This window comes from Prinia subflava, chromosome 5 (genome assembly GCF_021018805.1).
Source record: "Prinia subflava isolate CZ2003 ecotype Zambia chromosome 5, Cam_Psub_1.2, whole genome shotgun sequence".
NCBI classification, from domain to species: domain Eukaryota; kingdom Metazoa; phylum Chordata; class Aves; order Passeriformes; family Cisticolidae; genus Prinia; species Prinia subflava.
In genome coordinates, this window is record NC_086251.1 from 14,254,876 (window position 1) to 14,281,420 (window position 26,545).

At 38.1% G+C, this 26,545-nt stretch overlaps 1 protein-coding gene across 3 annotated transcripts in view; it reads right to left on the minus strand.

Moving 5' to 3' along the window:
• The window catches only part of PIK3C2A (phosphatidylinositol-4-phosphate 3-kinase catalytic subunit type 2 alpha), a 51,130-nt gene that overhangs the window by 3,167 nt on the left and 21,418 nt on the right, over positions 1 to 26,545 (minus strand). For all 3 annotated transcript variants that reach the window (XM_063398092.1, XM_063398093.1, XM_063398091.1), the window contains exons 5-32: positions 24,722 to 24,842; positions 23,970 to 24,081; positions 23,001 to 23,080; positions 22,823 to 22,886; positions 20,356 to 20,499; positions 18,316 to 18,358; positions 18,014 to 18,227; positions 17,793 to 17,915; positions 16,192 to 16,359; positions 13,907 to 14,015; positions 13,008 to 13,150; positions 12,186 to 12,374; positions 11,627 to 11,720; positions 11,276 to 11,370; positions 10,753 to 10,933; positions 10,115 to 10,219; positions 8,996 to 9,088; positions 8,617 to 8,746; positions 7,036 to 7,172; positions 6,188 to 6,357; positions 5,766 to 5,922; positions 5,241 to 5,350; positions 3,876 to 4,083; positions 1,943 to 2,067; positions 1,438 to 1,555; positions 1,264 to 1,345; positions 730 to 839; positions 367 to 492 (exon numbers count right to left, since the gene is read on the minus strand). In XM_063398092.1, coding sequence (XP_063254162.1) covers positions 367 to 492; positions 730 to 839; positions 1,264 to 1,345; positions 1,438 to 1,555; positions 1,943 to 2,067; positions 3,876 to 4,083; positions 5,241 to 5,350; positions 5,766 to 5,922; positions 6,188 to 6,357; positions 7,036 to 7,172; positions 8,617 to 8,746; positions 8,996 to 9,088; positions 10,115 to 10,219; positions 10,753 to 10,933; positions 11,276 to 11,370; positions 11,627 to 11,720; positions 12,186 to 12,374; positions 13,008 to 13,150; positions 13,907 to 14,015; positions 16,192 to 16,359; positions 17,793 to 17,915; positions 18,014 to 18,227; positions 18,316 to 18,358; positions 20,356 to 20,499; positions 22,823 to 22,886; positions 23,001 to 23,080; positions 23,970 to 24,081; positions 24,722 to 24,842 — 3,551 coding nt within the window. The remainder of the gene's footprint in view (positions 1 to 366; positions 493 to 729; positions 840 to 1,263; positions 1,346 to 1,437; positions 1,556 to 1,942; positions 2,068 to 3,875; positions 4,084 to 5,240; positions 5,351 to 5,765; positions 5,923 to 6,187; positions 6,358 to 7,035; positions 7,173 to 8,616; positions 8,747 to 8,995; positions 9,089 to 10,114; positions 10,220 to 10,752; positions 10,934 to 11,275; positions 11,371 to 11,626; positions 11,721 to 12,185; positions 12,375 to 13,007; positions 13,151 to 13,906; positions 14,016 to 16,191; positions 16,360 to 17,792; positions 17,916 to 18,013; positions 18,228 to 18,315; positions 18,359 to 20,355; positions 20,500 to 22,822; positions 22,887 to 23,000; positions 23,081 to 23,969; positions 24,082 to 24,721; positions 24,843 to 26,545) is intronic.

Genomic DNA, 26,545 nt, shown 5'->3' on the forward strand with positions numbered 1-26,545 from the left:
CTCCCAGTGTTAAGTGTTTAAAAGAACTGGTGTTTTTTCACTTAAGTGCTATTTACACTCCAAGACTTCTGAATTCATTTTTCTCCACATGAGTCAGTGAATCCAGAGCAGGGGATTTTTAGCTTAAGATTCCTCACCTTCTCCACATCACTCCTCAGAATCAGTCTGAGAATTTTCTGCTTACTTGTAATAGCACACTGACCTAACTCAGTTGCGTTATATTTAAACAGGACACAAAGTTTTTGAAAACAGTTCCTTTTCTGTTTATACATATTCACAGGTTTTTTTCAGAAAGTACTCTAATTACTGCTCAGAATAAGAGATTTTAGCAAGCTATAGGAAGTTGTTACATAAATTTTAACTTGCCATTTCATTGAAAGTTGGGTTTCGTGTCTTCCGGGAGATTTTGGTTTTGCGTTTGGATGTTTTGTGCATGTCTGGAAGTAAATAAGTTTTCACATAGGGGTTTGGATCTGCACCATCTTCTGTAACCTACAGTCAAAGAAACAAGACAAGTTACAAAACTAATTAGTGCACAACTGTTTGCATATTTATTTTCAAGTGTCTAGACTTTGTAATCAAGCTAATCTAAAGCAACAGTTAGTTAAGCTGGCAGTTGGAAAATTCAGATGAAAACAGTGAGTTTCACCATTTCTGCATCAATCTGAGCCAAGATGGTAATTGAGAAAATGGGAAGTTTCCGGCAGTGAGTGCAGTATGGCCACTTACCAGGTCTTTGATGTGCATCACCATGATAAATAGAGTGCTATTTCTATAGGATATGGATAGCTTCACTTCTCCTCCCACTTTGCCTGAGGTAGGACTTGATGGACTTGTATCTGAAATAACAGACAATTATTTCTTCTGTAATATTGGCACATTTGCATCACTACTACACTGACTTATCACATATGGGAAAAAATACAACCCTTGGGCCAAGTTCAGTTCCTGACTTTACTTCTAGATCCCTAGCCAGGGGCAAGGCTATAAGCTTTAAAGGTTTTTGCACTCTCTTGCAAGAGCCAGCTTGGAGTTTTGGAGTGAAAACCTGAATAATTTAGTCAAGCCATAAACAAGCCCCAGTGATCACACACATTATTGCAATTTTTGGTATGTATGTCCTTGAAACTGTACGTAGGCTCATTTGGAAAGACAGTGATGCAGTTTTCAATGAGAAAAATCTACAGTTAACTAAAAAAGATTTCAAAGATTCACACTGTAAATGTGCTGTACTGTATCATCCAATTTATAAACATCCCTTACCTGCAGGTCTGGCTATTCCATCTATTCCTTCCACTTTCTCATCACGAAGTAACGGATGGAAAAAAGTATAAACAAGATCACACTAAATTTGGAAGAAATGTTACATGTTAGTTTAACTGTGCAAAAGCACCAAAACTTGAAAACTAGTATTTGATTTAAATTATGTGTACTCACCTCTGCCACCTCTGGAGAACTGTTCATCAGGCTCTGTATGTAGCTGTTGAGCTCCACTTTTCTTTTGGCTGCTACATCTTTGATATGTGTTCTTCCCAGAACCATCTTATTAGGAAAGCTACATGAGAAGAACAACACAGAGTTTGCAGTTAATTTAGCAGAAGTACAGTAGGATTCCATTGTCATTTCCATCCTGAAGTGCTGACATCTGGTTTTTTTCCCAGTCCCGAGTGGAAAGGCAGCACGCCGATACATTACAACACTCCACAAGGCAAGGAAATATTTTTAGGTAATTATTATATGTGATACAACACACAGACCACAACACTGAGATGCTCTTCTGGATCTCCTCCTTAAAATTGAGAGAACTGTTTTCTCCCTTAAATGCCAACTTTGCGGTCTAGTTTGCCCCTCAGCAATTTTGTCTCCATTTCAAGCTATTTCTTCCTCCACCCAGCTTTGTTTTGTTGCTTTTGTAATAGTGATGAGTGAGCTAGGAACATACCCTGGTAACTTCCAGAGAGGAAAGAGAATGCCAAGTTTGTTGTGGAGCTCTTGGAACTCATCAAATGTTCGGAAGACAAACGTTGGCTCAACTTGCCCTTCTCTCAAAACTCTCACTACATAGATCTGCCCAAAACAGAAAAATAAAAGTTGCATATATAGCAATAAAGTAGCTATAAAGTAGCAATAAAGCAGCTATAAAGTAGCACATATATAAAAATATTATAAAATTACTTAACAACATAGTTTTCTTTACAATCAACTCTTTCTCGTATAGTAATCCTTCTCCTGAATAGATATCCCATTACTATAGTCCTTATTCCATCATTTGCATTTCATGGTAGAGTCAGAATTATAAATAGCCCTTAATGCAAAGTAACATCACATGATCTTGCCATAAGGTAGAGCCACAGCTGAGAGGAGGATGATGAAGGTAGGTAAGGCTGAGCTGTCCCTTGGAAGCCTCATTGGAAGCTCATACCGGGTATACAAAATGTTAACACTGGTGCAGGATTACATTGAGACATGTATCTGTGGGGCCAGAAATATCACAGAACCTTTCAGGTGTGTTTTTTTCAATTTAATGCCCTCCTGATTCTAAAGGATTCCACCTTTAAAGTGATAATTTGGTGGGAGGATGCAAGTGCACTGCATTATACAAAACAAATTTTTTAAAGCATTGTAAGCATAGTCCCAGGATACATTCCCATTATTCAAGGGAAATTAAGCTGCAGAGCTGCACAGAAAATTCAGTTCAGTGGCCTCATTTTATGTGTAGACGAGTTAAACTTATAACATATAATTTAACTTCAAAAATCTAGACAGAATCTAGACCATCCTAACTGTTTCCTGGAAGAGGCAAGGCTGTTCTGGCTTAGACCTGGAACACTCAAATGCATTTATTATACAGTGATTCAGTCCAGAGCTCTTTACTTCCAGCATTAGTCAGATTTGTTCTACCTTCCCTTGCTGGTGTCTTACCAGATTAAGACATTTACAGCAAACACAGCTTAGAAAGAGACATACATTTGCATCTATCAATATAGCTCACTTTATAAAAAAGTTCAGGACTTTTTGTATGTAATTTGAGCTGATTACTCCAGCCCTGCAAACAGCAGTAGAGAAATAAAACAACTAAAAAACTTTAAAGGTTGCACATCTGCACAGGAATACAAACATTAAGTCGCAAAGTGTAACCCAGGTCTATTAAAATCTTGAGGGCAAATTGCAATGGTTGGTGCCTCTAGTAAGACTAAGAGTGTAAAGTGCATTAGTACAGAAAACAATGCTTTTACTTAGGAGTTAATGGACCAAACCAGCCAAACCTGGAGTGTCTGATTTAAAGATTCCTACTCAGGAAGGAGCCATTTTACAGGAGGCAGCTACATAAAAGCCCATCAACATGACTCAAATTCCTGTATTTGAAAATAATCTCCACCAACACTACTTCTGCCCTTTCTATTTCCTTCTAGATGCTTTTCAAGGGGTGTTTTCATTTTGAAGGGTATTATGGGATGCTAGAAATGCCAGTCTGTACTCTAGCAGTGCTGTTGCTGGTTTACCCTGGCCAGCATCTCAGCACCCACACAGCTGCTTGCTCACTCCCACCCCCTCAGCAGTGGGACACTGGGGAGAACAAGAGCAAGAGTGAGAAGATCTGTGGGCTGAGATAAAGACAGTTCTGGGGAGGGAAGGTGACGCAAGACAATCATCACAGCCCACAAACAGATCCATGCTCAGCCAGTTCCCAAACTGCCACCTTGGAAGACAACCCTGTCCTGTCCGCTGCGTTCTTCCTGTACCCTCAGTTTTTATTGCTGACAGTGACATTATATACTGTGGGATATCTGGTTTTGGTCAGCTGTCCCTGCTGTGTTATTGGAAGAAAACACACCATTATCCTCCCTGAGTGGAAACAGCTCCCACGTACTTACGTAATGTTTATCTGGGTTGTATCTCTTCTGATACGTAAACACAGACACTTGTTTGATTCGGCCGTCTTGTTTGAGAGAATAGGTTTTAGCAGAAAATGACAGGATGGGCTCATCATTAGAAGGCAGACCTGAGAAACGCAGCTGAGCCAAGTTGTGAATGAAGAAATTGAACTTTGTGGCAACACTTCCCAGACTGGATTCGATCAGCCTAGAAAATGTCAAAACACACAAAAGTGATTCTGTCAATGCATCAGATTGAAGTCTAAGAAAAATAAACCCTGTTCCTTACTGACAAAGAAAAGGTTTTAAAGAGTGATTAATGGGCTACATAAATGGTATCATATCAACATTTAATTATCAGTATCTAAACTTTGGAATAGGTTTTTATTGAAGATGTGAAGACTATCCAGACATTCATCCAACTCTGGAACCCTGTCCCTGGCAAGGGACACAGAAATTATCAGAAGGATGAACACCTCTCCTGTGAGAACAAGCTGAGAGAATGGGAATTGGTCAGACTGGAGAAGGCTCTGGGGAGATCTTATTGTGGCACTTCATGGGGAGGCCATTCCTACTTAAAGGGAACTTATACAAAAGATGGGGACAAACTTTTTAGCAAGACCTGTTGTGAGAGGACAAGGGATGAAATATAAGAGGATAGATTCAGATCAGACATAAGAAATAAAATCTTTGTACAGTAAGAGTGGCGAAACACCAGAACAGGTTGCCTAGAGAGGTTGTAGATGTCGGGACGGGTCTCTGAGGAAGTTCATCTGGTCGAAAATGTCCCTGCTCATTGCAGGTGGATTGGTCTTAGATGGCCTTTAAAGCTCTCTTCCTACCAAAACTTTTCTAGGGTTCTAAGTTGCATGAACACCACTGCAGTTTCTGCTGTCTATCTGAACTGAAGTACAGTAACACTTTTCTAACATGCAGCAACATCTTGGTTAACACTGTATGCACTCCTCCACTGGGGCATCATCCCTCCCTCCCCAGTGTGCAAAGGCACTTCTCCAAGAGAGAACTTCTTTACAATGTTTCCCATCATATACTCTGCTATTAAACAATTTAGGATGTATTCAAAATATAAGTGTTAAACAGCCAGACAGAATTACTCTCAGCATTTTAAACCAACTTTTCACACAGGGTCACCCCTAAAATCTGTAAGGTACTTTAGCACAAGCATTACTTTTATATGGAATTGATCCTACTTAAGTAGTTAACTGATATTTTATGATTGTACAGTGTAACTGTTCACCTTGTACAGACACATTTGTGACCATCCCTAGTAGATTTTTCTCTGTCAAAAATCTCCTATTAAGAAGATGATACTGGGACATAATTTAGTTTTCCCTTATCCAGTACCTTGTAAAGAAAATGGTGGCTTCTGCATCTGTTGTTTGGGGCTGGAGAGCATCCTGGACATACTTCAAGTCCTGAATCCCACTTAGTTCTGGTAACCCAGAAGAAAGCATCTACAAGGAATTGAAATTTAGTTTTAATGCAATAAACCCAGTATGATTTTATACTGAAATGATTAATATTTAGACCCTCAAATTTGTAGCTGCACTAAATTGTTAAATACTGACAGCAATAGACAACAATTACTTATAATCAGCAGTTATTCACTATTTCTGCTGAATTGAAAGCAGTTAAAAACTCTTTGCAGTGCCATTTGCAGTAGTGTATTAGTTTTAAATTTTCAAGAGAGAGGTAGGCAGCAAAAAAGCTTAGAAGATTCCAAATAAGGCTTCCCAAAAAGTAGATCAGATGTTTCTGGCTTTTTTTAAAGCCTGCATTATGAATCTCTGCAGCATAAAAAGCATAGTTTTTAATAAAACCCAGCATGACAGATCTATCAAGTTTCAATTGAATGTGAAAAATTATTACCAATGAAAGTAGGTTAAGAAAGAGGCTGGCATGTTTCCTTATCAAGTTGTAAGCTTGGCAACAGAGATCCACGAAGAGCTGAAAGCGAATTGTGGGTTTTTCGCCACCATTAATGACATAAGCCATATCTGATGTCAGCACAAAAGGAGCTCGATCCCTGTTCAAAAAGCACAGAATTGTCATTTCATCATAAGGTCTCTTCCTTGCCATGTTCTTCCTGCTGCCCTCCATCCCCACCCTGAGGTAATGACATTAAATATTCCATTAATGCTGTTTCACTGCTTTGGGTTGGGTTCCTCTCCCACAAGCTGCCTCAGGTTACACAGCACATTCACATGGTACTGGACTACAGCAGATCTCCCAGAGCAGCACTTGGAAAGAAAATCACTTCATTCTCAACATTGCTTAGGTACAGAAAATACCTTTTAAAGGTACCAAACATTTGTGCATGTCCCAAAAACTTTCCAAAGTCGATGTGAAACATGTGCCCGGTGTTCCGGAGCATTATGTTATCATTGTGGCGGTCACAGATCCCCAGGACATAAGTGGCTACACAGCATCCTGCACAAGAGTAGATGAAGTTTTCTGAAGCCTGGGAGGGAGGGAAAAGAGAATTGAGATCAAATATTAGTAGAAAAACATAATTCATGTATGCAACAGTCAATCTTGATGAGTGCAAAATGCAACCCAGGCAAAATAGACCCTAAATTTGCTTTTTACTCCCAAATACTCTTCTTCAAACAGTTAACTTTTCCAAAATCTCTTGATATCCCACTCTCCAGCAAAAATGGTTATTTTGTTTTTTACATAAATGAAAGAGAAAAGAGGTATTGAAGACAAATCACAAAACTATATTAACAAATAAAAGAGTACAAGACTTGTATTTCCAATGTATTGTAACAGTGTATATTACAATGTATTGCAATTTGTATAGCCCCCCCAAAAATTTTAATTTTTGAATCTCATGTGTACAAGAAAAGGCCACTGCTCTTGAACTACAGTTAAGAGCAGCCACTACTCCCCCTTCTCTTAAATTGAAAGTACATTTTTCTACATCCAATCAAAACCCTTTATGAGAATCCTGAGAATTTATCTTGCTCCTTTTACAGGGGGGATTTTAATTTGCTCTTTTTCAAGTACAGAAAAAAATTTTCTTAAATATACAAACCAAAAATTTCAATGGAAGGCCTGGAATATGAATTTAATTCTTTCATCATATTGTACTCAGCCCTTTTAAAAGATCTTCAAAAAAAAAGTGCTGAAAAGTTACCTTTTCATACTCCTCCTCTGTAGGATTGTACTTCCGCAACCATTCAGCCAGAGGCTTGTCCTTAAAAGAACCCGTCACTCCATATTCCACTTGAATTTTCCGAAGTGTATCTGAAGCAGGAACAAGCTCTACCATGCCTTGATATAGAACAGAATAAAATAAAATGTATTGAGCAATCTCCTTAACTTATGCTGCATTTTTATTATCTGGTAGAAATTTTCTTAACAATGATGAATCTTGCAGTCTAAGACCAACCTTCTTCAAAAGGCAGTTAGATGTGAAAGTAATTCTAGTAGTCCCCTAAGCTTTTCCACAGACTGTGGTACAAAGTAAACATGAAACACATGTAGCAATCCAACTTAGCTTACTTTGATACAACTAGTTACAGCTGCTAAAATGAACACTCAAATTATACTTTGAATTATTAGTATCTAGCACAAACTCCTATTAGTCTAATTGGGCAAAATACTTTGATGCTGACAATTCTCACACACTGACAGTGAAATAATCTAGTAACTTCATCTGCTGTCAAGTGTTGAAAGATACCAGACAGTGGGCTTTATATGTGGCCTTACTTTGGAAATATAATTTTCTAAAAATATTTGTATAGCTAAATCATAAAATGAAAACATTTAGTTGATTAACAGAATTTCACTTCTATCTTGGCAAGAGCTACTAAAGGTACACCTATAATTTACATCCATTTTACTTTTCCCCTTTAATCTTTTGAGTACATTAAGGACACTAATATTAGCAGCAAGAAAAAAACCCTACATAAATCATCATTCAGAGTAGGAGGAAAAGCCATCTGTTTCTCTAAAAAGCAAGTCTTACATAAATAGAAGCTTTTTGCTTGGTTTTGTCAACCTAGATTTCCATCTTTTCCTTGTATTTAAGAGTTTTGGTCATGCTGTTCATTTGACTGAAGAAATACTTAAGTTATTGTTTTCCTCTTAAGTAACTTTGGTTTCTATTGGCTAGCTCTAGAGAATTAGCTAAAACCACCAAAAAGCATGTTCAAGGTGCAGGGCAGTATTTGCACTCGGAGTTCTGTGACCTACTTTCAAACCCCAGAGACAGCCTCACATTGCCAAGGAACTTTCACCAACATGGCATTAATTCTAGGGGATAGTGTGTGTGCATGGCAAGGGCTAGCTGAAATTTTTCTCTTTTTGCACATTTCAGTACAAGAACAATACTCCTGACTCAACTGCAGCAGATTCCAAACACTTCGGTTTCCACTGGAATACTTTCACCATAATTAAACTTTCAGAATAAGGATTGCTATAGCACCATTATTTTCTTGTGTTGCAGTAAGAGCACAAAGAGCAACCTTAGCTTTTATCACTGCATTTGTTTGCCCAACTGTTCATTGACAACAGAATGCTGAAGAGAAGAAATTTTGGATGCCACTCAGCCATCAGAAAATTCAGAACAGTCTAACTTATTATACTCTCAAGCACTGAAGTTCCTTGCAGTGGAACTGTTCCTTGGCACTTCTGTCCAGAGGTTTTTCACTATCAGTGTGACAAGAAATTGAAGGGGGGGAGCAAAGATCAAAGGCAGCATCTGGTTTAGCACCTCTGTCTTTTCCAGTTGAGAGACACTTGAAGATAACCATCCTTAGATCCAGTCCCTCCTGCAGCCAGATCTTATCCATGATCTTAATCATTTGTAAAGCCAACATATCTTGTCTCAGATCTTCTCCAACCTTAAATGGAAAAATAAAAGTTAACTAGTGACACAGTAAACTCAAAAGAGAAACAGTCTACAATTAAACTTTCACATGTGGTAGGTTTTTGTGTTTTATGGCCTGTTCACATGTTGCTTTCTAGAAACACAGGAGCAAACTCATGGAAAAACTAAGCTTATTATTATTATTTAGCTATGCTGAAATTGAAACCAGTGAAATAGTGATTATCATTGAACTTCTTTTCTCCAATACACATGTAAAGCCTACCTTAAACATCACATTGATTTCTTCTCCCAGCGGGTCTGCATTTATCAGTGCAACTTTGAGTGGTACTGCATTGGAGCTGAAGAAAGAACAGGCCTGCAAGTAGATTAGTGTCAATGGTCAGCAAGCCCAGAAAACAAGACATTCTGACAACAAGCAGGTTTGACACACAATGTGTCTATTCAGACTTTTAACATTTCAATTGTGGTGAATACGTGCTGCTTTTGAATAATGAGCCCTTTGGCTGTTATTTGTTAAATTCTTGTACAAAAGCCAACAGTGCTGCACAGTGACGTTTTATACATTCTGAAGGGAAGAGTGAATAAAACATGAACAAATATTTTATCAGCAGCTTTTTTTGAAACCTAGAAGATGTATTATAAATGTGTATTTGTGTGTTTCCCAGTATCTTCTCATTTATCTACTTTCAAGTCCCTGCTCATGATTTAATAGTTACAGTAGAGAAGGAAAGTGAGATGAGCTGTCTCTCAAACGCAGGATTAGTTCAAGCGTTAACAAACCTTTGGGTTTTCAGTCATGCATGATGATATGATCAAGACTGTGGTTGAGCAGATATTGTCAAACCTTGCAGAGTTCTGGAAAAATAATTTACCTGATTTTCCTACATTATTACTTGCTGGACCTTCACAATAAAATAAAGCTACTGTCTCCCTTCCCAGCATCTCTGGACACAATCAGTAACAGGGAGTTTCACGTGTTTCACAGTATTTTCCCACTGCTTGAACTTTGTACTCTAGGTCAATTCCCTCTTTTGATTACTAATGCACACAGGACATTTTAATGCAGTTTGAGTAGTCCCCTGCTTTGCTGTAACCAGGATTGCTGGTCTCAGGAGACAGGGTGTGAAGATGTAGTAAGTTATTGCAGATATATGTCTGAATTTTTTAACACAAGTGCCTTTGTTGGTTTTACACCGTATTTATACACATTTTAGCTTTGCTCAGCGGACTTTGCTGCCTTATTCAATCAGCATTTTTGATTAAACCCCATCTCCACAGCACAAAGAACTTTCAAGCACTTGAAATGAATTTTTTCATTTGTAAAAGCTTTATCTAGATGTACTTTTTACAAAGGGGTTTTGAAGCCCTGAATGTGCAGTACCTTAATATTTAACTCCTTTGCCACAAGACTGGGATTGAGAGGCAAACGGCATTTGTTCTTCAAGAAAAACAACTGCACACGCTCCATGCCATTTTGCAAGGCAACCTGCAGACAAAAAGAAAATTCAGCTGACATTTTCCTAACTGAAGCATCTACAGAAAACTTCTGGACAAAGTTACCCTGAAGGCACTGTTTTAACTCCTCAATGTCAAAGGAATGCTAGAAACCATAGCTGCTGGCTTAGCTATTAAAAATACCTATGCCTAGCAATGTAACACTCATGACACGTTTGTGGGGGTTTTTTGACTGAACCAGATGACAGCATCCCACTCCATCAAACTGTAAGTTCTATTATCAGCACGAAAACAGATACCCCATTCTTTTGCATGAGATTATTCTTCAGCAGTAATAGTCTCAAATTCATTTCCTGTTGATCATACACAGAAACCATACTATACGATCTTAACTATCACCTCACCACCACATTTCAAGTGACAAACTTGACAAAACCATCAACTTCATTAAACTTTGCAGAGCAACCGGTTCATAAATCTTCCTATACATTTACATAACATTTTTAATTTAGACAAAAAAAGATAATTGAGTGGATTAGTTTTGAATTAAAAATATATACACACCTGCCGAGCAGATCCACTCGTTTGCTTTACTTTTTCTGCTACCATTCCAAACAGCTGCACTAGCCTGGTCTGCTTCTCCAGCTCTTCCCTCAGCCTTTTTCCACAGACTGAAAGAAAAGCTCCAAGAATTCGCTCATACCTTACACCAAACTTTGTATCATACAGCGTATCCTTAAGAAGCCTGAAATAAAGCATATAAGTTAAATTTTCCTACGGAAAATACAGCAAACAATGCAATATTAATACATTAAAATATTTTAGTGAATTAGTACTATGTACGTCTGAATTTACTGATATACAGGATAAAAAAGACAAGAAGTTTGTGCTTTGTAGAGATATTATCTGTTCTTTCATTAAAAAAAACCAAAACAAACCAACAACCAGGATCTACATTGTGTATAATCATCATTCGTAACAGTCATTGTTATGTTATTGAATGATGATGTTAAGGAGGATTTTTTATGTGGAAATACTAACTTGTGGCACACACATTCCAGGAGCAATGGAACAAAGAACCCCTTACCAGTACAGGTAGTGTGCAATCCGAATGCTTCCCAGTGCCCGAGCCAGAAGAAATTTCACAAGAGCGCTGTCAAGGTAGGTTTCATACTTCAATGCCTAAATACAATGGAAATAACATAAATCGGGTCTGCATTTAATTCTTGATGAAGACTTATTTTGTGACTAATACACAGACAGAATTACCACAAATACTTTGGACAGTCACAGAGTGATTATTTATTCAAACTGTTTCCCCTACTGTGCATTACAATTAGAGGCACACAACTGCACTTCTGCTACTAGTCAGAAGCAATTCCTTTGGATTTTCAAGAACCAGAAAAATTCAAACCTCTGTGTATGCAGAAAATCTTACCTGTACAAACTGAGGGAGGAAATCTGTTAACTCATCATCACTCAATGTCTCTATCCAGTTCACAGCTGTATTTCGTACTTCCTGATCAGCAAACCTAGAAAGTCACCACAAATCCACATCAGGTTTTCTCTGTTCGTGTAGGATTTTTTTCTTATTCTTTTTTTGAGATCAGCTAGATACAAAACCATATAAAGTCTCTAAAAGCTTGATAAGGGTCGTACAAGTATGAGGCCTTTCATCACGTAAGATGCAACTGCATGTGCATGTCCAGGACAAGCACACTGAAAGCCTCTCAAACTCTGGCTGTATAAACTCCTGTCCTGTTGCACGTTAAACCTGAGGAGCCCAACCACTGGTGCTGTGCTTTCACTCCATGACTTGCTTAAGCCTACATCAATAAAGTAAGCACAGGGTTCTTCAAATTTTAAAAACATTTAACTTTTGCTGCAAGAAATTCAGCAGTTGTTTTCCCAAAGACCACCATTCCAGGATCTTCTACCAAAGAAGAGTCATTTAATGCTGACAAACACAGAGAGTTTATTTACAGAGGTTTTCTTACTTTGAATCAAGTAGTTCCAGTGCAGCTAGGGGTGATAAAGGAGGCCACTGCTGAAGTAATGAATATATTTCTGGAAGACTTGCCCAGTCCCAGTGAGGGGCACTAACCAGTATTTTTGGTAGGCTATTAGGATGGCTATGACAATAATGTCTCTTCTCCCACAAAAATTCCTTATCTTCTTTCGACAGCCTGCAGGTAAGAACATTTCATTTTATAATGCATATGACAAACCATCACCTGAGTAACCCCAATGCCACTGATTGTTGTATTCATACAGATAATTTAACACACAGAATGGAGTAACATTGAAATGACTATTTTCTCCACAAAAGTAAAACAAGAAGCCAAATAAAGCCTCAAATATTAAGGAAACATTTGTTCAAATTTCTAATTTGGGCAGAAGAAAATTAAGTTTTAGTACAATCTGAAATAAACCAAAAACATCAACGTTAGTTTGGTGCAGATGAGTAGGAAAGGCTGCCAGAAAAGCTTCCATGACACACAAATAGCCACTCCTGAGACTGCCACTGCTCCCTGGAACTGAGAAACTGCCAAGCAGGAACAGGTGACTGTAACAGGCAGGCAAAGGGGCAGCAGTCTTGTAGCAACAAACTATTATAGCACCAGCCATGCAAAGCACAAGGAAATTTATTTAAGTCAGTACCATGATTTTACATGTTTAATTCAATTTCTTGTTTAAGTCTCTACAGGTCTTCAAAATATATTAAAAAAAACCCAGAAACTTAAGAATATAAAGCACTCCACACCCTAGCTACAAATTGTCATGTGCAAAAAGAGCCCAGCTGGAAGAGATGGACTTACCCAATGGTGCTATCCTTGGAGAGAATGGCAAGGAGTCGTGCTCTCAATGGTTTTTCTAATGTTTCTACAGAATGGTGCACAGTAGTCTTTGCAGCTTGAGGCATTTTATATTCAATATCAAAAGCATGGGATGGGAAGTCAATCTGAAAAACAAAAAAAGGAAAGAAAGAAGATAAAAAGATGATGCAAGTCCTTAAGCACAGAAAGTTCACCCTTCCAGCCATCTCAGATGTTTGGGTATCTGAACTCTTTGGTTCTACAAGAGCAACAGTCCCCAGATACTGTTTGCTGAATAGTTTTCCCACCTCAATTCTTCAACAGGACTACGGTTCCTAAATGTACAGCTGTGTTATTGCACAATGCAGTGGCTGCAGCACTCCTCAGAAGAGAAGTGAGAATGCTTACAGGAGAGAACCACAGAGCAGTTCAAACCCACACCAGTGGTTTCCACCCAACCACTGACTCAGGCCATGTTTGGGACTGCTGAGCCATGCCTAGTAAGGCATCTTCTCTTTGGAGGTAAATTTGAGCTCTGAATTGAGAAAGAGAGGTGCTTATGTTCTGTAAAGGAGCTGGAATTGCTGCTGCTTGTGTCCAGACAACTCCCATCTCAGCATGCATTTCTGTGGATTGCTTTCAAAAACATCCTCCCCAGTACTGACAGCATGTAATGCCAAAACACTTCTGATTGCTCTTCCAGACAGTTATTTAATAACAGATTTGTAGAGACTTCCAGGAGATTCCCATTCTTTGCCCTTACACTTCAGTAACCACTATTCTATATTGACTTTCAAATATTACTTAGCAGTACTTTCCCTCTCCCCAAAACATTCGTCTAATATGACGTAAAAGTCACAATATTCAAACAAAGAGTAGAGTAAATCAGAATTATGTACAACCTGCAATACTATTCTTTCCATACTTCCTTTCTTACTGGCCATCCCTGACACATGATGTGGATGTGATGAGGTCCACAGTTGCAAGAGCTTTGTCCCACAAGTTAACAATCTGAGAAAAGAACATGTACAGGTTATTAGTATCACAGTCTGTTTACTTCACCAAGGTATTACTTGTCAAATTAATTAACTGATTTTCACGGGCTGTCATCTGTACTTTATGTGCTTTAAAGGGCTGCACACACCTTTCAGGTGGAAAAGGCAAAGGAAAAAGTTCAGTGTTGATTTAGATGACACAGATAAATTAGGTGCTCCCTGTTCTTTTAAGTCAGAAAAGGAATACTGTTGCCTCTGAGAAAAAAACTGAACACACACACACACACACACAGTCTTCTTAGCTTCTAGAAAAAAGGCCCAGGCATACGAATCTTACAGGCATCACCATTTGCTTGGACTTCCCACATTACCAGATTCTGCAAGGGCATATCAAATGACATTTGCATTTGCTACTGTATTCCCAACATCAATACCATTTCCAACTGTAGTAGGGCACAACTGAAGATACTTCATAAATCAACCAGTGTTGAATATTAGTAGAAAAAAACTTCTACCAGTCTCTTAAAATCAAAATGTTGCTCAAAAGACTGCTTGAAGGCCAAACTTTAAGTATATTTTGAAAGACATTTTAGGGTTTATATGTATTTCAAATAAAAAACAGGTTGTTATATGTAAATATTGATTAACTAGGAGCTTGTCATGCCAATGAAGATTACCAAATAGTGTCACTAAACCACAACTGAACAGCTTGTTCTTTCTAATAATTCTCCAATTTAATACAGTTGCCACAACCTACTGTCCCATCCTCAAGTAATGACATTTTAAGCCACTCCACATGCACTTCAGCAGGAGGAATTTTAACTTGGCCATGGATTCTTCCAAAACACATACATGACCAGTTTTGTTCTCTCTTTATTTCAGTTAGTTTCAAGTTTTAGCTCCTGCTTGCCATTCATGCTATATTCAACTGTAACTGGAATATTTGGCTACCAACTTTAATTACCTAGGTCTGGATTTAATTTATGTGGATTGCAGGTGGGTTAGACCACGAAGCATCTCTGCAGCTGCTACATACAGGCCACTCACTCTGGCACAACACACACCACTGCAGTGCTCTGCATAAGCAGAAATTATAGTTTTCTCCTCAAACTAACTCCTATGAGAACACCACGAAGACAAGATAAATTTGCAATTCAAATCAAAAGCTGTGTTTTCAATGTGAAATCTGGTATTTAGACAGGAGACTGAAATGCAACATTTAAACAGAAGGTTGAAATAAGCATAACTTATGAAAAGAAACCCAAGCTTTAGTGGAGACTGAAAGCAGCTGCAGGCCATCTCTGCAGTGCAGGAAATCCTAAACTCTGTGACACCCTCAACCTGTTGGAATCATCGCCAGACAAAGAGAAAGCAGAACAAGTAAAGTCCAATCCAGAAACAGCACATGAAACAGCCACACCAACACCCAGTAGTAAATGTCCACGAAAGATCTGGCTGCCTTTCTGCAGCCTTGCTCGACAATTTAAACTTCCAGTAAGACCTCGAAGTCAGCAGCACACATAAATAGGACACCTTTAGCATAAATGCAGAAGCAGTTTCGCAATGGTGCGATTGCTTCTGCAACATGATGTCTAATTTGGGCACCTCTGGTTCCAGCCTACTGGTTAATGTCCCACTGAGTAGCTGCCCAAGTGATAAGCACTTTGGAATGCACTTTGTAATCAAAGTTGGAAGCACAAAGCAACTTGAACCAAGCCAGAGACGCTCAGCTTAGAAAAGTTACAGCAGGCTTTTCATTCTCAGTGAAAAACTTGTAACAGCATCCAGCAGCTGTATTTGAAGGAAAGTCAGTTCAAACCAGAAATATGCCACAAATTTAACAAACTTGTTAATTATCCCTGTATTTTAATCATTAAAAATAAATCCAGCTCTGAATCAAAAGGAATAATTTTAGAATATTCCAGGATATAATCATCCAAACGATATTCAACTTCCTCCAGCAGTAAAGTTTTTTCAGCCAGTTAGACGGAAATCCTACAGCACAGGACCACATTTTGTCCTCTATTTAATGAAATGTATTTTTTCTGTATCAGTATAGTTTACAATTCTTACCTTTATCATGGCCTACTATATTCAATATCAGAGAGGCAATTTCTATAGTTATGGTTGTGGAGGAAGATTTACACAGAGCAAATCACATTGATACTCTTACCCATGTTTTGGATACTTACCGCCTAAAATCAAAAAGAGGTAGAGAAACCTGACCCAAAATTTCTGGGCCCTTTCTCTGCCTATTTGAGTCAGGGGAACTCCCACTACTTTGATTTAGGATTCCAAACAAAGTCAGACGTAAGAGTGATTCCAAAGGCAACTGTGAAATCTGGATGGGAAAAATTATTCTACAAAATAAAAGTATTAAAAATAAGTCAGTTAGAAAAAAGGCAGCAGTTAGTAAGCTACAGTAAGCTACAAGCTATTATCCATATAATCCTTTTATGCTTCTTGCTTTCAAAAAGTCAATTAACATTGAAGAACAAGTGTTAAATATCCATGCAATCATATTTCACTCCACTTCATCCTCCCACACCAATAGTTTGTAAACCTGCTAAATTGCACGTCTGCACTGTAGTCAGATTTGGAACAACCCTTTTTAATCTCTGTCTATTAAATCACATTCCTTGCACAGAATTGACCTGCCCAGCATAACCAGTTTTCCCACTCCACTCACTAGGAAGGGCACACAGAATTCTATGTTAGCCACCTCCTGATTTTTCAGATAGGGTCAGCTGACAAGTTTCCCAACGAAATGTAAGACTCTATTAAGAACTACTGAAAGTTAAATTCTAAATGGTACCTAAAACCTAAAAAGCAAGCAGCAGAGGAGTATACACCTCACTGAGCTATTCAAGCTCCTGCTTTTGTTTACGCTGCCTCTACTGCCTAAAAATCTTCTTTCAGTTTGATTTCTCTGTAAAACATGACAATTGCACTATAAAGCACTACACTGTTGTCAGCAGCTTTGAAGCAATCTAGCAGACCTTTCACTTTAATACACTAGTGCTTGCCAGCAAAAGATCTGACAATTAATCCCATGCATCACCAGAAAAATAAGGTAGCTGGAGTACTCTCTGAAGGGAGATGTTCTAGAAACTCTCTCATTGCTGGTCTGAAATAATTTGTTCACCACAAACTTTCAGGACATTCCTTAGGGTCTATCTCTGACCTTTAAAAACAGTCAGGAGAGTAGATACGGGGCACCATGGAGCTCACGTGATGCTTCAGCTATGACAGGCTGCCTGATAACTCAAGTGGCAGAGATTAAGCTGTGCACAGATCATGAAAAATGTTCCCCTTTCAGTTGTCAGATACCACTGGCCATTATCTCCCTATCTTTTCTCTGCATGCTCTTCCCTCTTCCTTTCTGCTCTTTGTACTTGGAACAAAAACTGATTCAACATTGATGTTAGTAAAGTGAGTTGCCTTTCCTCTCCATTTACATAAATTGAGCAGTACATACAAGCAAGCTTCATTCTTTAATCCCTCTTAAAGCAGCACAAGCCATTCCCATTGCAAGGAATGTTCTGAGCTTCCCAACTCCCTGTAATTGTATGCTACAAACACATTAGCACAGGGCACTTGTCCAGCATCTCCATTCCCCCTTTTAAAATGAGTACTGAAATATCATTTGGAAAAATATTTCTGATTTTGATCAGTAAATTGTTCTTTGGATGCCTGAAATGGAATTAGAACCAAGAGTTGCTTGAACGACTGTATTCAGCAGCTAGCTAAAACAAAACATTTCATTGAGTTATAACAGGCTAAAGTCACTTACAGTTCATCCCATTTAATCAAGTAGAAGAAGTTCTTGTATGTGCCAACCTTCTTGGACTGAACAGGTTTGAACAGATCTTTTCCATTATGGGTCAGAGAACAAATCAAGTAGTATTTTTCATAACTGGACAAGGAAAAAAAAAGTTAAACATAAAAAGACCATAAAAATATTTTAAAGAAAATCTATAAAAGGAGGAATTTTACAATAAGTAAGTCACTTACTTTGACACCCAACCAGAAGAAATTCCATGAGCAGCAAATATTGTGAATTGGAGATGTTCTGTGACAGTCCAAGCTTCCTTGGTACTCTTACTCTCTTCTGGAGAAATCACTGCTGAACTGCTACAGGAATTCGTGTGGAGTTGCAGAAGGGCCTCAACTGCTCTTGTTAACTGGTCTATACTCACTTTCAGAGGGTTTTCAGGCTGCAGTGAACCTAAATGATAATTTATTTTGAATGCATTTCTTCCTAAATTAGCCACCTCAAAACAGGTTTTAAATAGAAATTGAAGAATTTCACTCACCAGAGGGGCTCTTGCTATTGTCATCGCCACATTTTAAGGATACCTACATGATAAAGTCAGAGGAAATTTCAATACTGAAAATCTATATTAATTTTCCACAGCTACTAAGTATCTTATATGGAAATTATGAAGTATCTGAATTAGGCTCATTTTTAATTTTATGTAACACTTCTTTTCAAATAAAAGTTCCTCAAGAGTTAACTGACAGCATCACAATTTCTATATGATGCAGCAATTATTCACCAAATTCAAAAGCTCATTTTTTGTCAAGTCAACTGTTATGACATGCTTTATGAAGTCCAGAAAGACACAGTACATTGGAATATTGCTCAGGATAATCTAACTTCTCTAGGCAGAGATAAAACTTGCTCAGGGCTGTTATGGGTGAAAGTAGAGATCATTAGCTTATTATTGCCCAGTAATTTAGATCTTTAATAGCTTTAAACACTTTTTCTTGTATGTGGCATTTGGTAAGATACCTTTTGTTGGCACACTTATAAATTTACTGAATAAAAAAAATATTCAATAACTGAGAAAATGAACAGTAAGGACTGTTATCTGTACTATCTTTCTTTGCTTCTTAGTCTGCTAAAATGGAAGTCTCAACATGATGCAATATCACAGCAATGTCTAGTCTCAACAAAGACACTGTTAGAACCAAGAGGTAGCAAACAAATCCTGGGAATTTACTCCCTTCTAATCAGGAAGGGTTTCATGCCAAATTCAAGTCCTGATAAAACTAAACTTTATAATGAAAACTAAGCTTGTGGTTTAAAATCAAACCTCAGTTTCTAACTTCCTAAGAAGTTTGTCATAAGTGATGCAGAAGAATGAAAGCTCTCCTTACACTTTTCGTGTACTAATTGAGCATCTTCAACTTGAAGTTTGAATATCAAAAAAATTCACATTCTTAAAAAAATGCAGTCACTTCTTCCAGCCACAAGGAATTACTTTAAAAAAAATAAAATCAAACAATATCTTACGAAAGCTTATGATGCAATAGTCTCCAATATTTATAGCAATTTTGTTTCTGAGAGCAGTCCTACATGCCTTCGTACACATTGCCTGTAAGCCAATGTCCATCATAAAATAATCACAGGATTTTATTCATAAAATCCCACCTTTTTCAAATTCTACCGGAGCAACGTTATTTTTCGGGAGCAATTTGTACACTATAATCTGATTATTTCTACAGCTTTCTCCTATCAAAAAGTAAACACTGAAAAAATATTTATATGCTGTATTTCACTATGTTGTCTTCTGCACTTCCCTGTAAGATTTTTAATTCTTGTGACAACTATATTTATCTGTCTTCTGCTCAGTATTACAAATATATCACTGAACTGATGAAGCCAAAAGCAAATAGAATATCACGTGAATTGCCACTCGAGTAAGGCTGCAGGACAACAGAAATAGCATTATAAGATTATTTAGTGTTTTTTTATTTGCACACTTCTCCACTTAATGACTGTTTTTGACAAGATGACTTGAGACCGTCCTGCTCAAGTGAACAATTCATTATAAGGCAGTTGCATCATCAAATTCTGTGCTATTTGAGAGATTGGGGGTTTGTCCTTATGCTCAGGAATGCAGGAGTATGAACAGTGAAGAGTTTTAAGATGCTATTGCTAGTCACAAACACTACTGGGAAAAGACATGATGTCAATTCCTCCTTTAAAGCATAACTGCATTAATTTTAGACAGGGTGAGCTCCTGTCAGTTCCCCTCAGTCAGATTTAGTGGCATCTCCAGTGACACAACTTTCTAGTTACAGAACCAGAAAACATTACTTGAAAACTAGTTTTTAAACAGTCACTATTTAGAAAAGGAAAATACTCCCAAAGCAAGCAATTAATGCATTAACAGCAGAAAGACATCAAAATAAATGGAAGATGTGAAGCAAAATAAATAAATAAGTAAAATTCAACAAAAAAATGCCAACATAACCCCAACAGAACTACTGCTGTTATTCCCATCTACTAAAGACTGTGAAATGATATTTATTAGTTAAAACATGCAATTTACAGAGCGAAAGTTTACCTCAGCATTTTTAGTCCTGGGGAGATTAACAGCCCTCCTGAGCCTCTTCACTGATTCCGTTATTGCAGGAGTCTCTACACAATCCAGTGTAGAACAGATTTTTCTGACAGTCTTAATTACATGATCTACTGCTTTATGCTGGTTCTAATAAGGAATGTATGAGAGAACAGATTGATCTGATCACAATTGTGAAACCCAGTATTGCTTTAAGGTTTTTTAACAAATTGCCAAGAAAACATCACTATGAGATGCATATCTCCATTATATTGAACTGTGGTGTAATGATTGAAATAAAGAAAAACCTCAATATTGAGAGCTTCCTTGTGAATGCCAAAAACAAGGTAGTACAGATCCTAGAATGGGGTGCCAGGAAACATTAGGAGATTCCCAACCATTTTTCCATTGAACTGTTGGCAAACAATTATTTTCTAATGAGATACTAAGCTCAATTTCCCTCATGGCCTAAAAAGAAAGTGCAGTTCAAAGAAGAGAATTCAATCAGTGTGAGGACACAATGCTAAAGAAGCTGTGTTGCAATTCCAGGCTGTAGAGATACAGGTTTAAATTACACCGACACTACAGTACTGCTTCCATGATGGAACTGATCTTTTTTATTTCACATTAATATACTTTTATAGGCTACTTAAGACAAAGTTGAGCTGCTCCTAATATTCTCTTCTTTCTACTCTTCCAACAGAAGAAAAGCCACTTGAGTAAAATCTGAATTATCCTAGATTTCCTGGGGTTTGTTTTTTAATGTAAGGAAAGCCTTACATTAAATGTCATCCAATTTTAAAGAACACGTGTAGAAAATTAAAATGGTTTACTTTTTAAAGGCTTAATGTATAGGTTTCTTTCACAATAAGTTCTGAGCACTTACTACTAAATAAGAGGAATAATTACTGCAATATCCTCTGACTAAGACGCAAATTGATTCCCAACCACCACTCTCCCAGACATATTCTCGTGGCCTTCCTACAAATGGATAGCAAAAAAGCCATTTGAATCAGAAAGTTCTTAAATTGAGAGTTACCTGGCAACAATTAACTGTTCTGGTAAGAAAATAACCACAGAAGTCAGAAGACACTGTAAATATTTAAGCCATTCTTCCAAAGCTAACAAATTGAAGGTAACAGCTTCTTTGTGATATGGAAAGAAAAATTTCCACTGCTATTTTCCTCACAGGCTCTCAAATCTCAGTAAAAAGACAATTGATAACTTTCAAATAATGTGAAATCAAAGCCTACATATAAATTATCTATGGATTACCCTTCTTTACTTGGATTAGCAAGCTTCAGCTACTGAATATGTACAAGAATTCACTTCATGAAGTAAAAAAAACTTCAAATGCAGAACTGCTGCTATTTGGATCTAATCATCACCACCTACAAACTACATCTCCCAACCTCAAAAAGACTACAAAGACTAGAAAACAAGTCTGAATCAAGATGTTTTGCATTCCTGATCCCAGCCTGTGAAATCACAGCTAAACAAAGAAGCTGAAGCAGCTGCAAGAGCAAAGCAACAGAGCCACCACCATGGCAGGGAGCACTAACAGCTCACTCTTTTACAAAAAGTTTGTGTTCAAAACTCCCCCTGAGAACGTGGTGAATCACCATCAAGGGAATTAAATAATATTAAGGGAGTATGGAAATAGCAGACAGCAGCTTGTTCAGACCTGCATTCCTGCAGAGGCAAACAAACACAGTGGAAACGAACAGTATTGCAATTAAGTAATTCATTTCAAGACTGTTCCTACAGAAACTGTTAAGAAACACAGTTTCTAAAGACATTATCTAATGTTTTAGAATTTAAGACTCCAAGTTACACTACTATCAGCAGTTAAAAGCAGCTTCTCCTTTGAGAAATGAACAAAGCAGGTTTCATCCATAAGCATTTGCAGATGAGATATTACTCCAAATTATTCAACAGTTAAGCTGCTTTAAGCTACCTGCCATACACTGAAAGAGAATTTTTACAGGGTATTTTAAATTAATTAAATAACACAGAATAAGACATTATTACGCTTTGTGTAGAACTTATTTGTATGTTCCAAACCTGCTTCTGTTCTAACTCCCATTGTACACAACTAATCCTGCTCTCTATCATGCAGATTTTTATCTGTTAGTAAACACATCATTCATGGCTGTCAACAATAGCCATAGTCAGAATTCAGACCTCTTCCCTATTCTCCTGAATTAACCTCTTCCAGCACGTTTGAGACAGAGGTTATTTTCACCCCAGGACTTGGAAGATACATTTCTAGTTGTAATGATCAGATAATAACTGGTTTGCAAGAAAAGCCAGGAAGAAGAACAGAAATTTAAATACCCCTGATTATAATTTCACACTTGACAGCTTGTTCAGATTCTAAGTCTCCCAGAGGTGGAAGCCTTTTTCCCAGCTACCTGATCAGTGAATTTGGTCATGCTACTTTTGGTTTAGCAATAATCTACAACAACCTTACCTCATTCTTAAAGGCTATGGTAACATGCTTGTGATACACCTCAAGAAGCTCTTCAATGGAAGATCTGCAAGAAATAACATTTATTGAACACAAGTACAAGAACAGAACAGAACACAACCTTGGTGAGGAATTCAGTGGTGATCAGCACTTGATTATTAAAATAACCACAAAACATTACCTTATGATAGGTTCTCTGAAAGGCTTTTCTACTTTGTAGAGGTGTTTGGTTAGATGTACAGGTGTCCTGTCATCATCTTCCTGCAACAAAACATTAGGTACTAAGTCCAGTTCTCACCTTTCTATAATATGCAGACTGTTTTAGAAGATTACTTATTAACACCTGGGGTGTCGAAGGGGAAAGATGTAGGGTGATCTCTTCAAAGGGGAAAAGAAATAATTACTTAATAGCCTGTGAAATGTGTACACATGGGGATAGAGGGAAGAAACAGCCATCAAGTGCCCAACTATGCAAATAATCCTTCCTTCCTCTTTGATGCATCCTCTGATGCATATTTCATTAAACTCAAAAACTGTTCTCAACTTCTATTTAACTCTGAAATTTGTTCCTTGTTTTTCAGTCCTCTAGTTTAGTCCAACTGCTTGCATACTTTTTCCAGGTATAAAATACTAGGTTCTAGTAAGGGGCACTGTCCATATTTATGTAATGTGCCTTGTGAAAATATCACTGCGAGCCTAGCTAGATAATGACACACTCGGGAGACAGAGGTCTGGGTTCAGAGAGCAGTAGGGCAGGAGAGCGAGAGCCCTGCCTTTGTTTATTATTCCTATTATATACCTCTCACAAGGTGACCATGGATTGGAGGGTGGTTATTCTACCTCTCATCCACACTGGTCAAGGAGGCTGTCATTCAACTTCTCCTTCTCTTGGAGAAGAAATCTATAACAAGGGCAGTATTTACAAAACACGATCTTGTGTTTACATTTACGAGCGTGAGAAGCTGCACGCTTCTGCTTTACTATGAACGCTCAGCAAACTAGGAAGATCTTAGGGCAACATGAAAATTCAGTTCTGTATTTCCCCTCGTGGAAGGACAGGCATTTCCACAGCAGACAGACACACCGATCTGTCCGTGAGGGCAGAGCTGAGCCCTGCAGCAGCGCTGTCCTGCGAGCGGGCGGCACTCACCGTGCGCGCCAGCTCGCTGCAGATCCCGCCGCGCGTCAGGAGCTGCAGGCTGATGTCCGTGTCCCACTTCCGGCAGCTCTGGATGTACTCGTGGCTTCCTATGCAGTGCTTGCTGTGAAACAAAGGCAAGCTAAAGCCACAAGCAAAGCAGTGCTCTCACAAACACTCACATGGACTATTCCAGGCAACCTCTCGCCATGAAGGAAGGAAATGGTGAACCAAGCCCCACGCCATCCTTGATCTGACGTGTGCTACTGCACGGGTTTTTACACACTACTGCAGATACCTGTGCTTGTGCTAAAACTCCTAACGACACTGAAACCAAACACTCTAACCCAGAAAACTACTGGGGCTTTGTAAACCATTAGTTTTGGAATAAAATGACAACAAAATAAAAACAAACCAAAAATCAAACAAAATCCTGCAAACCACAACTTCCCCAGTTTATTTGAAAACAGTGAATTTTTTTTCAGCTTCTGATATTTGAAGAGTGGTGAAAAACTACAACATCTCTCAACAGAAATGCTCCAGAAACAGGCATCTGCATTAGAACAGATCTGCATTAGATGAGATGGCAACATGCTTTGCTGTATCCCGGAGCAACTCCAAAAACTTCTGAGCTTTGTGCAAAGAGTGACTCCTTTACATTTTAAAGGTTTCTTTCACACATTTAATCACTAGAGATACACCTTCCAGTAACTGTGTCATGAAAAAGCATGAAATTAAGTATTAATGAAAAAGAGTTTGCTTACTTCTGTAAAACTTCTTCTTGGCCACAGACTTTCAGGATATAGCTGCCAATGTCCACTTCATTCAAATCATCGTGCACCCAGCAAAGTGCCTGCATTATTATAAGCTCCACAGGGGAACTCACTGTTTAAAGAAATTACATCCAAAAGTTAAACACCGATCTATGGCGAGTGACACTAACTACTGTTCACTCAGAAATTGTAGTTATTTAATGAAATTGACTTTTATACTTGTAGAGAAGACTTCCTCGCTTCTATTGTCATCTAAATGTCATAGTTTGACATCTTCACTTTTCTCTCACCAAGAAAGGTACCTACTAAAACCTGCCTGCCATTATAAAAAGCCCCAAAAAATCTTTATAAATTAGGATACAGTGTAGTCACTTAACCAGAAGTACAAACACAGTCTGCAGGACAGAGGACAGCCTTTTTCTTTTTTTTTTAATTATAAATTTGCCCTATTTAGCAAGGACTTCAAATAGGTAAGTGATCCCAGAGGCACTTAAAGTTTAAGAAACACTATCTGAAGAGCTGGAGATGGAACTCCTCTATTTGTTCTGCTTTTGAGGAACGGAATACCAGCTGCAACTGAGGCAAATCCTACTGAAAGTCTTTTGCCCTTTTTCCTTTCCACTTGCCCAGGGAAGCTTCCACTTAGTACAAAGCAGATCCCAGTTAGCATCACTGAGCCTTTGCAAAATGCAGCTCTTAGCTACCAGTAATTTTCTATCAGGCTCCAAATGCTTTTTGAAGAGTAGTCTTTCTTCCAGCAACTACAGAGCAAAAAAATCATCTCACTCAACCCCAAAATCCATTGCCCCACAGCCACCAGCTGTCACTGACTAGAAATACATATATGCTGAATGATACAAATGTTTAAATACAAAGAACTCTCTAGCCCTCCCTACCTAGCTTCTGATGATTTCCTTTAAATCATTTGTGAACAATATCATTAAGTGCCTCAAAATTGTGTAAAAACCCCGTGCTGTATAAAAACAATTTTATATTTTGTCAGTACCTTCAGAATGGGGGCTTTTCCCCCTCCACAGACATCTCTGATTTTCTCAGTTTTGTTTTTTAAAGGAAGAAATATTACTAGTATGATAGATATGGTAAAGAGGTAATGCCACAACAATATTTTCCACAAGATTACACATGTGCTTCATCTTATTAACAAGTGATTAATTATTACAAGCACAGAGGTAGCTCATTGCATATGAAGCTATGCGAAACCAGACCATGCGAAATTCAACAAGGAATGACAGGGAGTATGAATTCAGAAACACTTTGAGTCATTAAGACTGTTTAACTTATTATTGGGTGAAATTGCTGTGCTGCCTTCAGCAGGGAATATATCTGGTAGTTGATAAAGAAAAAAGATGCAGTGGTAGTTCATGCAGGGACAGTTTCTGTGCTGCAGTCACAGGCTGCACTGCCAAAGGCCTGCCAGCCCTGCAAAGCCCAGTGAAGACTGCAAAGATGTTACCACCTTTTCCCTGCCCTACATCTTATTCAAAGACATCAATCCCTTGCTGACACACAATGTTTGCTCAGACAGAGCAAACTTCCATGCAAAGTCTAATAAATGAATGCAAAATGAATCCAAATAAGCTCTAAAGTTCATCCATTTCCCTCCTGAGCCCTTTCTACAAACTGAGTTGTCAGAGCACTGAGAGGCTGCAGCTCCTTCTGAGCAAGGCTGAAAGCCACACTGAAGTAAAGCAGCTCTAGCATCAGGATGCTGAGGTGTGCAACAATTTGACCAAGAAGAGAAGGAATTAAAGGTAGAGAATAACTTTAAATACCCCCTATTACTAGTCACATACC